At 37.5% G+C, this 13167-nt stretch overlaps 2 protein-coding genes across 2 annotated transcripts in view; both read left to right on the top strand.

Annotated features, from left to right (window-relative positions):
• The first annotated feature begins 500 nt into the window (after nt 1–500).
• LOC139952363 (myosin regulatory light polypeptide 9-like) lies at nt 501–7640 on the top strand. Its single transcript, XM_071951475.1, has 5 exons — nt 501–628; nt 1298–1516; nt 1973–2134; nt 2785–2991; nt 4652–7640. Exons 2-4 carry the CDS (start codon nt 1333–1335, stop codon nt 2967–2969), a joined length of 531 nt encoding a protein of 176 aa, XP_071807576.1. The 5' UTR covers nt 501–628; nt 1298–1332; the 3' UTR covers nt 2970–2991; nt 4652–7640.
• Nucleotides 7641–12657: 5017 nt separating this feature from the next.
• The window catches only part of LOC139952490 (uncharacterized), a 100781-nt gene continuing 100271 nt past the window's right edge, over nt 12658–13167 (top strand). Inside the window, exon 1 of the mRNA XM_071951631.1 lies at nt 12658–12844. Within this exon, the coding sequence (XP_071807732.1) occupies nt 12689–12844 (156 nt within the window). The 5' untranslated portion in view covers nt 12658–12688. The remainder of the gene's footprint in view (nt 12845–13167) is intronic.

Raw genomic sequence — 13167 nt, 5'->3', positions numbered from 1 at the left:
TCGTGCATGACATGCACCCTTAGCTTGTAAAAAAAATGGTGAACGTGTTCCGTCGGCCAAGGGAGTTTAATTTACTGCAAGGACGGTTTTGCACGGGGGCGGACACACACTGCATATGCAAATGTGTCTGGGCAAACACAATTGCATTATGCAGCAGCGTCCAGGTGGACACGTTTGCATGGCGGACATTATTGCATATGCAATAATGTGCTCCTGATAGTATTGCACAAAGGACATAATTGCATGTGCAGTGGATAATAAAGAAGAAAAAACATAAATTACTTCAATCACCTCAACGTTTGCTCACTGTACAGCAAACGTCTCATTTATTATATTCAATTAAGTTAATCACTTTAAAAGTTTGAACTGCCAATAACACTTTGCCCCTCCCCTTTAATGAGAAACTGTACAGAAAGAGGGCGCTATTTCATAAATAAAAACCGAGCAAGTTGAGGACAAAGGTCGATGACCTCCAACAATGCGTCACATTCCACAGTAGTGCGTCTGGGTTGTGACTCAAATACATGGTATGCAATACGTAGGCTGGTAACCGGAACCAGACGGGTTAAGGGTTGGGCAGGTAACTTTATCGGAAAGAGGGATTCGACGCAAAGTGGTTGAATTTTTGGTGAGTTTGTACTTGTTAAAATACCATTAATTAATCGTTTATCAAACAGATTTGATGTGTTTATTACTGCCTTAGATAGTGAGTCTAGTTTTTGTTCAGCAAAATTTGTAAATTTGTTCGTATAAAACTGGTCTTGAACCGGGGACGGAAGTGGCTTCCGATTTCCGCAGAAACTCAAAATACAGTCGAACTTGTCAATAAACTCAACAATGCAGTAAAGTTGCAGTTCATTATTTCAGCACAAAATTAATGTCAAATGAGATTCAGGAACTCAAAATTGCCACTTTGAAAGTAACATGGACAGATTTCCGTATCCTACCACCACTTTTCCACTCATTTTTACAAAAAGGAATATTTCATTTGAGTAAATTAAAAACTATTCAAATAAACAAATGAAGTTGGCTGGATATGGAAACTTTTTCAAAGAGTATTTTTGTTTAATTTTGTTTGGGGGCACGTAGTATTTTCAGGGAAGCTTTCTACTATCATTATCTTCAAACTGTGTAAGTTTAATGTAAATCTGTGGACATTGTGTTTTTTGTCCTACAAAAGTTACATAGACCCTTTAACAAAGGGCCCTCATCCTCCTTCCTATTTTAGGGATTAAAAAACACAGAACGATCAACTTGATTTAAAAAAAAGAAAATTACTTAACCTTTTTTCTTTCAGTTTTCAAGAAGGCGTAAAGACAGTAAGATTCCAAGATGTCGAGCCGTAAGACCAAGGGAAAGCAGCCAAAGAAGCGTGCCCAACGTGCGACTTCCAATGTCTTTGCTATGTTTGATCAAGCCCAGATTCAGGAGTTCAAAGAAGCCTTCAATATGATCGATCAGAACAGAGATGGATTCATTGATAAAGAAGATCTACACGACATGCTTGCATCTCTAGGTATTGTTAACAATTCTTCACATTCTCTTTTAAAATACTTCATCTCGTTCAAGCAAGCTATCAAATTTATTAGGAACATGATTTTTTCTCATGGAAAGTTGCCGAATACAGGGACTTCAAGGCAAAGTATACCTTTTTGGAACCGTTTGGTTTAATATAAACGTAGATGTATACAGTAAAGAGAGCAGTATAAGGATTTTGCTCTTACACACATCAAAAACACATGCTGAAATAATGTAAATTTGACATTTTGTATATAAGATAAAAGCGCTAATCGGGCCATGGCCTCTGTTGCCCATGATCTTGGCCTTGGTTTCCCATACACTTTAAGATTTTCCAATAGAAGTGCCCTTTGCAAAATGAGAATAACCTTGCCCTCTAAAAGTCAAAATACCAGGCCCGAGTAATCACTTCTAATGAAAACTAACGATAGTCTCTTCTTCTTTTTCCACCCAGGTAAGAACCCAACTGAGCAATACTTAGAAGACATGATGAGCAATGCACCAGGACCCATCAACTTCACTATGTTCCTTACCTTATTCGGTGAGAAACTCAACGGCACGGATCCTGAAGATGTCATTGTTAATGCATTCGCTTGCTTCGATGCTGACGCAGAAGGTACGTATGTTGAGATGTGCACTGCCGTCGATTTCACAAAACTCTTCCTAACTTAAGACTAATCTTAGGACAGGGGACGAGTCCCAACCCTGCACTGTAGCATGCAGACCTTAAGATTAATCCTAAGTTAGGAAGAGTTACTAGTCCTAGCTCGGGACAAGACGAGTCCTAACTCTTTGTGAAATCGACGACAGGGTCTTGAATGTTAGGGTCACACCAAGTATATATTGAATGTTAGGGTCACACCAAGTATATATTCTACAGACAATTAGTTACAGGCAATCTCCAAGAATGAATATTCAAATGTTTTTCTTTGGGATCAAAATATTGTTGCGTGGTAAAATCACTCATGTGCTTCCAAAGTGGTCCTGTTAGGCTGCACTTTAGTTAGTTGCCTCCAAGTTGGCTGCAAACGTTGCCTTGTGTGATATGGCCTGAGTCTCGGGGGAGGGGGTGTTGGAGGGGTATAGATCCAAGGACTGGTTTGTCAAGGGGCTTAAATTGATCTTAAGATGGCTAAAGCAAAGTGTGATGTCAAACTGTACATTGGCCAGGGCCCAACTTCATATAAACTGTGACTGGAATCCTGCTCATTTCTGAAGTCTGAAGTCAGTTACTTTACTACTTTATATTCCTTTTCACCCTTCCAGGTCATATTAATGAGGAGTATCTACGTGAGTTGTTGGTTACCATGGGAGACAGGTTCACTGACGATGAGGTTGATGAGATGTACAGGGAGGCACCCATCAACAAAGAGGGACAATTCAACTACAGGGAGTTTGTACGAATCTTGAAACACGGAAGCAAAGACAAGGATGACGATACAAACCCATGAAGAAATACATCAAGAATTAATGGTACGTACAGTTTATTATGAGAGCTACCAAAGCCGAATTTCATAGCGCTGCTTAACGGTAAGCAGTATTTTGCGTTAACTGTAGCAGAAAAATTTGCTTAAGCATAGGTGTATATAACAGGTTAGCAATAAAAATAGGCATCAATCTTGCGTGTTCACCATTGATTTGTATCATTCATTTTCATATAGTAAGCACCGAAAGGTTAGCATGCTTTCGTGTGATTATGGTTAGCAGCACTATGAAATAGAAAGCACACAGTAAGCACAAAAGCAGCCACTAAGCAGCGCTATGAAATTGGGCACCTTTTCTCCTTGATTTTGAAGAAAAAATCCCTGCAAATAAACCAGTCTTTCCATGATTTGATAAATAAATTCAAAAATCTCCCTGATTATTGAAGCTTGTAACCTATCAGTGTTGTAGCCATGTTGGGCATTTTGAGGTGTATGGGGTTTTTGTAAACTAAAAATAAATTAGTTTTTAACACGGTATTGATTTCATTTGAAGTAGCCACTGGTGATGTGTCTTTTTTCTTTTTCTTTTCAAAACAGTCTCATCCGATTTTGGTGGGGGGAGGGGGAATGGGCTTGTTCATTTGAAGGTGGATTTGTTTGTTTGTTTTTCGCAGACATACAAGAGTATGTCATATAAATCAGCCATGTATTGGCATAACACAGTAATTAAAGAGAGGGCATAGCCCCTAAGGGTTTAACATATTCAGAAAAGAGAGGGGATAAAAGCACACCTTTTTTAAAAATTCAACTGACATGTAGCATAGGAAAATGCTACACAAAATACTTCTCAATATTAGCATACGGTGTACACCAAAACATATGCTGTTTGAATATTTTGCTGGACAAGTTTGTTTCCAGATGTGGGCTTGAAGTTGAAATTGCCTTTATGTAAGAGGCAATTTACGTAAGAGGTTTCCCCTCTGCGCACAGCAACATAACGATAATTATCTCCTTGTTGATCTTACAAGAAGGGTAATCAGACAATAAGAAACATCTGTGTCCCCATTTGCACAAGGACAAGAGCCCCGTCATCGTTGTGTACAATGTAATAGATCTGTTTTCTACTTAACGTTGTGATGCTTAAAACATGCTGCCAAGGTAGCTGAATGGTATCTTTGAAAACATATTGATGCCATATGATAACGGTGTAGGAAGTGCTCACTGAAAGTTTGAAAGACTTTTTTTCTCTTTTTTTTGGCATTTTGACAGGCACCTCAATGACGGAAACCTTTAGTTTATGCAAGTATTCTGTCTCTTCAGAACGTATGAGACAATCCCATAGGCTGTAGTGATGCAATTATCAACACAGTTGTTGCATCTTTATAATAATTCATGGTACAATCTATTTGTTTCTAAAAAAAACACATTCCTGTTTTGTTTTGGGGTTGTTTTGTTTTGTTTTTTCATGAGGGGTGGGGTATGTCTTGTTGTTTCCACCCACCCCAACATACATCTTGAGAGAGTGGCCTATGTTAGAACTTTCAGCCATGGTTTGGTATTACAAAACAGTCAATATAATGAAGACATAACATGTAAAGTCATTAAGAAGCTCTATTCAGAGCAGAGGGATGATTTTTTTAAGTATCAACATTTTGTTTTGCTGGGAAACATTTTTTCAATAATTTTTTTTTATTTTTGTGTGTTTACAGGTAAAGGAGAAACAAAGGGACTAGAAACCTCCTATAAAGTCACTCATCATCACAAACGCTGATTCTCAACATTTGGTCATTCCACGTAAGATCTACAACTTTCCTTTGTCAGAATTTCTTTACCTGGCACACATTTTCACGTTTTCACTGACGGCAAATCATGGTTGACTCCACTTAATGATCTAAATAATCTTCAAGTTTTGTAGAAATCTATCCACTGTGAACATTCCTTGTCACCCAAATTTGCACGATTTGTAATTCAGAACATTCCCAAATGGATGTTTCCTTTGATGTACGTATGATAGTTCAATCAAATTATTTCCATCAGCTTTAAACAAATTTGATTGTAGGACATTCCATCCAAAATTTATCGCATGAACATTTCCTTTGATGTACGTTTATAGTTCAACCAAATTAATTCGGTAATTTTTTTAACAAATTTGTAATTATAGATTAATTTAAACATCATTTAACATTATTCTAAGATAGCATTCATTAATCAAGTATTATGTAAACGAATTACATCATTGCTGTATTTAATAAATTTCTTAGATATTATGTATTATTAGAATTAATGAGTAGGCATTTAAAAGCAACTTGCTTAGTTGACAGTTTACCTTACAATAACTTCTTTCTTTTTTTATCGAAAGCTGGCCGCCTTATTTTCTTGGTTACATGTGAGATACACTTGTGCTTGAGTAAATTTTTCTACAGAAGTAAGCATGAAAATTTGCTTACTGTAAAAAGTGCTATGAAAAAAGCCTCTCTACATCTACAAAAAATCTCATCAGTGAATCAGATTTTAATTCTGCGGTCAGTGTTATATAATTCCCAAGCTTAACGATGACGTTTTACACACATCATCTTTACACCCCTAAGGGACTAGTTTGCGTCAATTAGGCTCCAGGCATGCTAAAATACTCGCACAAGAACCCCCAAAACTGGTCATACCGTTGAGGTCTGATTACCTACCTCCTACTCTACATCTTGTAGTAGGGTCGTTAGCAGACTGATACGGCCTCAGTCTACATCATTATCTTGATCATTATCAACCCAAGGTGATTATAATTGTTTGTCTATCGCCATGGAAACAGTGCTGCTATTTACGGGTTCATTTGGTTTCCGCTTATCGTGCATTTTATCAAGATTTTCAAAGAATTAATGGATATTTTCCTTGGAGTTTTTTTCCTTTCTACAAATAAATGCATCTTAATATAGTTGAAATCAAGATTGCATCTGAATGTTTTCTATTGTCATGAAGTTTATTTTCAGCTTGCATACTCAAGGTTTTAATGCACACGCAATCCATACTAATGGAGCACAGGTAAACGATTTCAAGGGGATGCATCATTAGTTTCTATGTCATGGTTATTTATTTGATCTATGATTTTCCATTTTTGCCTGAATTTCTTTCTCTAAAATAACAACATTTTGATGCCATGTTTATTTTGTGCTAAACATCGTTCTGTTTTTAATGTTTATGAAAAATACTTGTTTATTCAGAAAGCTAGGTACAATGGTTTTCTCATCTGTGGAGGTTGCTATACAAAAGCTTGGCCACACCATTTGACATAGAAACTGTATCTATGGTCCGAGGAATTCAAATTTACAAGGTACAATAACTTGTACGTGAGAGCATGCCATTGTTCCAGACATTAAAATCTGCCGTTACAACCTCAAAGTTTCACGCCTGTTTTCAATTTACATTTCAAACGAGGATCTTGCCTGATTTAAATATTAAATTCTTTGACTGTAACATTAGACCTAATTTATTGTCTGTGTGATATTAGAAAGGGCCAAGTCATAATATCATAGGTTTAACTAATTTACTCTACATGAACGCCACGGTAGAAAGTACAATTTTATCACCAGATAAAATGAAACACTTAACGAATTCAAGAAATTGACATTTTTTATTGCAAATTTCTGTTTAACTGCAAATGTTATTGTATGTCTTAATCAGACCATTCCGGTATAAGAAATTATTTCATTCCAGGTCACTTGTATGTGGAACTGTCATTCAGTTAAATTGTATGCATGCAAAACATATGTAGGTCTGTGGTACACGGAACCATATGGCAATTCAGCCGAGTGGAAAAGCGCATAAGCCTATTAGCAATATAAATTGCATTGCACATTTTGAAGGGCATAATGTGTGAATTTGGAAGGTAGCTTAACTACAGTGTTGAAAAATACATACATCTGAGGGAGTGCTAAAAAGAATGTCCTGTACATTTACCACACCAACATTTGTCTGTTAAAGTGATTTTGACTCTTTGAAGATTCCATTTTAATATGCATTCCTGTTTTCTTTCTTTAAAGAGTGTTTATTTGATTATTTTTTATTTGATTATTTGGACAAATTTTGTGTGAGTTTTCCTTGAAATTTTTCGACCTAAATGACTGTTTCCACTAAGTCATTTGCCCGTGTTGTCCTTCTATATCAATCCATATATTTTGTAAAGTTAACAAATTTAATTCAAATAATTACCATTGAATTTAATTTAATCAATATTTTGTGTAGAGTCAGGGTTCCTTGTATTATTTCCAAACCATCTATTTATGTCCGTTTTGATTTTGACTTTTCTTAATTTACATGAATCTATTTGTACGTAAATCAAAACAGCCTTTCATAATAATAACTATAGTGAAAGGGATTCGAACCAGAAACCATTGGACAGTGAACACTGAACAGCATAAATTACTATTGAGTTTGAATTCTTATCAGTCAAAGTTATGACACTATGTTGACCCTTTATGTTCTGGAAGCTGTACAAAATCTTTGTTGGAATCATTTGTCACTAATTTGAATCCAGATTTGTCCTTAACGCTTATTTTAAGTTCTCTGCGTTTGCCTTGTTTGTAGTAGCTGTGTGTAATAATATGATTTTGTCTGCTGTTTTTTGTTTAAGGCATGAACCGATTTCAGTAGAGACTAGATCTGATTATTGGTGTTATAAGAATAAAATTAACCCATTTTTGTAGTAAAGCTTGGTGTACTCTTGTTATTTTCTTGAAGTGTCTCCTTCATCAAATTATATTCTTATTGTTTGTTGGGGTTTATTTGAGGGGGGTGTTTGTTTGTGTGTGCGTTTGTTTGTTTGTTTGTTTGTTTGTTTGTTTGTTTGTTTGTTTGTTTGTTTGTTTGTTTGTTGGTTTGTTGGTTTGTTGGTTTGTTGGTTTGTTGATTTGTTAGTTTGTTGGTTTGTTGGTTTTTTTGGTTTTTTTTCTTTTTTTTTTTGGGGGGGGGGGGTGTTTGTTTGTGAGTTTGTTTGGGTTGTTGTTTGTTTGCTTGTTTGTTTTTAATGTTATGGTGTTTTTTGTTTACCCTAGGCCAGTGTCTGAAGTAGGGCTTGGGTTTTTTTTCTTTGGGGGGGGGTGTAGAGGGGGGGGGGGGTGTGCACTTGAGTTTGGAAGGTATACGTTTGGTAACCTCTTTAAGTTAATGGCAATAATAACTATTGGTTAGAAGCCTACAACAGCTTTCGATTGTATAAAGCATTTTGAGAAACACTTCACTTTGAAGTAATGTGGTTATGTAAAATGTATTAGTGTTAGTGTTTATGCCCAAAAATGAAGTGTTACTGCAGTAACGCTTCTCCAGTGAAACTTCTCAACTTGTATACAGATAGGGAATATTGTGGACCAGGCATTCTTTGAATTTAAGTGAAATCGTTCCCACTCTTTTTTTTTTTTAGGAACGAGAAATTATTTTTTCAAAATCATTAGGAAAGATGGTATTTTATACATCAAAGAATTTAACTTTAATTCTTAGTTTTCAAATAACTTGCCATTGACCTTTCAATGAAGGCATAGCTCAAAGGGGGCAGGGTTGGCACTTTCGGAGAAAAGTAACTAGCGCAAATTATTGAGGGAGGGATTGTTTTTGGTGTTTTTGCAATGGCATGTGATGTTATCAACTGAGCTGAATTTAGTTCGGCTAACAGCTCATCCTGCCTAAACACTCCTCAATAGTTTGCATAACTTGTAATCTTTTGCCTTTGAGCAGATGAGGAACCGGTGACTTTTACTTTCGCTTTGTGGATCGGAACATAGAGGAAAGAAATGTTCTTTATCCACGATCGGGATGACGTCTTGTAATTATCTTCATTATTGATCACTGATTGAAATAAGTTTGGTGTCTAACCCTACTCTAGGCATCCATCTCAGACTGCAAATTCTTGTGTTTCTGGGTCAGAAGAGGGGGGTGTGGGTTCATTCATTAACTTCGAAACCTGGTAAGCACTATGAGACGCCCGTAGAGTTAAGTGCTACCACGAGTAATACGGACAACCCACATTGAAAAAGCTTGCACACTATTAGCCAACAGATGGCGCTATTTGACACACCGTTATGTTGAACGGTTGAACGGTAACCCGCAAAAGCCCTTCACCTTTTCACACTACTCTATTCCCCGGGGTTGCCCCCTGGGAATAACAGTCGGTCTTTTCACACTATGGTCGCTTTACCCTTGGTCTGCCCCGGCAAATGGGCATACCCCGGGGAATAGCTGCCCCTGCTCTGGAGTAAGGGTAAGCGGTAAAACCCCGGGTTGTTTTCAAACCGTGCAGCCGGACCCCGTGAAAAGGGAAACAGTGTGAAAGTGCGCCGGGGTAACAGTGGGGTATACGTAATTAGTCCCGGGTCTCCTCGGGGTTGCATTCATCGGGTATAAGAGATACAGTGTGATATTTGACAGATGATATGTAGTGTTGTAAAACGACAAACTTTAAGTTTTTGTTTTCATGCCACCGGACTTAATGCAGAAAGTACTTGATTATCTCTCATCTTAGAATATCTTGGTTTTGAACTGCAGGTCATGCAAGTGTAAAGTTTTACAGTTTTAAACGGTATTTCGTAGAGATTTTCCAAGTGGTAAGAAGAATATAAATCAGGAAATGCAACGTGAGAAGTTAATAATTTATTTGTCTATTAGTACCGATTAAACGTCTCCTTTTCTCATCTAACTTTAGCTTTCTTAGGGAGCCATTTTGTATTTCGTGGCCCCCGGGGCTGAATTTATCGTCTTAATAAATTTCCAGCCATAGTATTTTTGTTGTAATATATTTGACCCACATGGAAGTTTGGCAAGGGGGTATTTTGGGTACGTAGTTGAAGTCATGGTGCCAAAGTATATCAAATCGGACGTGAAATAAACGTTTTAAATTAATTATTCACATTATGCAGATCTTTAGTATTATTATTTGCATAAAGTGAATAATTAGTCTTAAACGTTTACTTTCCGATTTCTGCAAACTATTTGCACACCATGACTTCAAACACATTCTCAAAATACCCCTTTGCCAAAATATTAAGACAGTTCAAACATTTTACAAGAAAAACAAGAAACATCCCCCGGGGGCCATGATGCACAAAGTGGCTCCCTAAAGAAGCTAAAGACAGATGAAAACACACTAAAAGGCAACACTTACTAGTTGATACTTCCTATTAAAGGCAGTGTACACTATTGGTAATTATTCTAAATAATTATCATCGTTAAACCTTACATGATAACGAGCAATGGGGAGTTATTAATGGTATAAACCAATGTGAGAAACGGCCCCCTGTGAAGTAGTTTACGAGAAAGAAGTCATCTCCGCGAATTTTATTTCGAGACCTCAGATTTAGCACACAACTTCGTGTGACAAGGGTGTTTTTTCATTCTTAGTTATCTCGCAACTTGAATTTTCACATGTTGTTACTTTATGCATATGTTGAGATACACCAAGTGAGAAGACCGGTCTTTGACATTTACCAGTAGTGTCCAGTGTTAAATATTCCCCTATTTGTTTTGTGTTGCAGTTAGATTTGAATCGGAAAACAGATGAAAAGACAGGCAATCATAATAATAAATCAAAAATAATAATAACACTTAAGGCCTATATTTTATCTTCTTGAGACACGATGAGAAATAAAGTTTGTTAAAAGTTACTTTTGTTTATCAAAATGTAATAACAAACCGAAGAAAGGGCATACGTCGTTCAATTTTCAATGACCAGTATTCTCACTTGGTACATCTCAACATTATGAATAAAATAACAAAGCTGTTAGAATTTGGATTCAATTAGTCGTGAATGTTGTGAGAGAATAATGCCGTTAGCGTGTTTTTATCTGTCACACAAGTTGTGTGTTTTTCTAGATGCCACGAATTCGATCGAGACCTCAGCTGAGGTTTCGTATAATTCAAATATTTGAGTGAGGAATAACTTCTTTATCGAAAAACTATGTTACTTCAGAGGGAGCCGTTTCACACAAAGCTTTATACTAATCGACAGCTCTCCATTGCTCGTTTGCATACCATTGTAAGTTTCTATGCTAATTTAAAAAAAAAAATAGTGTCCATTTGTGCAATTAAAATGAATGGAAAAAGTACACTTGTAGTAGCTTTCGATAAAATAAAGCAAAAACTATAGAGCGCTCTATAATCTTTGGTACTTTGAGAATAATTTCCATTCGAATTTGAATCCAAGAAACGTTATTGTCAGATACGCTTCTCAGATCGCGTATTCTTATTCCCGATTCCTGCTTAAATCTGTGTTTAAATGTCTCTTAAGAATAGCACCGGGCTACCATCTTGCCTTGCTCTCTACCTAACCGCCATGCTCAATCTTGCGATCAGCTCCTGACACCACACGCCTTACCGAACACCCAACCATCAGAACAGTCTCATCTGCTCACAACCGGTGTCAGATGCAATTTTGTCCGCTATGCAATACTTTCCGCTCCGGACATGTTTGCATATGCAATCGTGTCCGGGGCTATGCAAAAACCGTCTGGTTGACATGTGAATGACTGTACACGTATGTCCGCGCATAAGCGAGCGGGCATGCACTGAACCTACGTATATGCAGCTAGATTATCACGTATTTTATGATTGCAGCGCTACTCGACGGCCGAACACTTCCCATGTCATTCATGACACGCACTTAGCTTGTAAAAAAAATGGCGAACGTGTTTCGTCCACCATGCGTCGACCAAGGGGCGTTTAATTTACTGCAAGGACGGTTTTGCACGGGGCGGACACAACTGCATATGCAAATGTGTCCGGCGGACACAGTTGCATTATGCAACAGCGTCCGGGCGGACACGATTGCATATTAAGCAAAACCGTCCGGCGGACACGATTGCATGTGCAACAATGTGCTCCGGATAGTTTTGAATAGAGGACATAATTGTATGCCACACCGGACTTTCTCCTTTGTTGCTCCCCGAATATGGAACAACATTCCAGACTAATTGTGTTTCTTTGCAATTACTCAAGAAATCTCTCAAAACTCACTTGTTTAGATGTAGTTTGTTGTATTTATGAGTTCCATTGGTTTTGCTCTTTCAGCGCTTTGATCTTGATGTAAATGCGCTTTATAAATTATTTAATTGTAGGCCTATGTAGGCCTATGCATGGACATAACCGCTCCGGATTTTCGGCGACATTGTTTCAAAAATGAGACCAACTTTTAGAATGAAGTTTTAATTGTAGTACATTCATGAACCAACCAAAGACAAGGGTATATGTTGCCTTTGGTAAGCCAGAGGCAGGTCTCGAAGAAAACATCAAAGAGCCGGGGATTCCCGCATTTTATATGAGTCATTCACGAAACACAAAAGGCATTGTTTATGAGCACGCTTCCTCAGATGTTCTGCTCATCCGGCACATTTCCTGCTTGCAAAACCACTACAGACATAACGTCATACTTTCTCTTTAAGTTACTAATAACTTGGTTGAATTTTATTGAAGTTAAGATATTTACTAGACGTTGCAAAAGCTATACACCTGCTTTACTAATACAGGTGAAATCAATTAATTATTTAACCAATCAGCAATAGCTAAAACAATCTCGGACCTCTTGACCCGTACCCGACGACTGTTTGCTTTTTCTGTGAGTGGACGTCACTGGTATCCTTGTCTGTGATACATTTCACTAGACGGCCATGCACGGGGCCAGCGCAATCCACATCAATTGACATGTGGCGTTCAATACATGCATAACATAACACTACACCAGAATTGTAAATACAGTGTAGTTGGGAAAGACAGAAATGGTGTCGGGAGACTTAGCGTTAGCGATGGCGGTTTGTCATTATTTGCCGCAATTGTCACTGGATCGAGCGATTCCTCATCATGTTCTGCAGAGGAGAGGAGCAATCTCCTTCAGTTCGAGTAGTTCACTTTTCAAGAGTCTGCCAAGATTAGAGGTAAGTGTGGATAAAAAGAGACATTGTTTTGATTTTTTTTGTACAGGAAAGACATCGGGAATTTGCCCTTGACTTTATGTGCGTGTTGCAATACCCAGTCTGCCCTATTATGTGTACACGTCGTCGTACTGATTTGATCCACAGACTTGGGTGTTTCTGACGATGTTTTGAATTCGAAATCCTATAAATCTGTACAACCATAATGATTTCTTTCAGTTGAAATCACCAGATGACGTTTTGGCTTGTTTGACTTGTTTTAATTCTAGTTCCGTTGTTTGATTGACGTGTGTGATAGATGGTCCCTTTGGGATATTCCATCACGT

The sequence above is a fragment of the Asterias amurensis genome, chromosome 20, assembly GCF_032118995.1.
Source record: "Asterias amurensis chromosome 20, ASM3211899v1".
In the NCBI taxonomy this organism is placed as follows: Eukaryota; Metazoa; Echinodermata; class Asteroidea; order Forcipulatida; family Asteriidae; genus Asterias; species Asterias amurensis.
The sequence above is the reverse complement of the archived record's forward strand: the minus strand, read 5'-3'. Positions and strand labels throughout refer to the sequence as shown.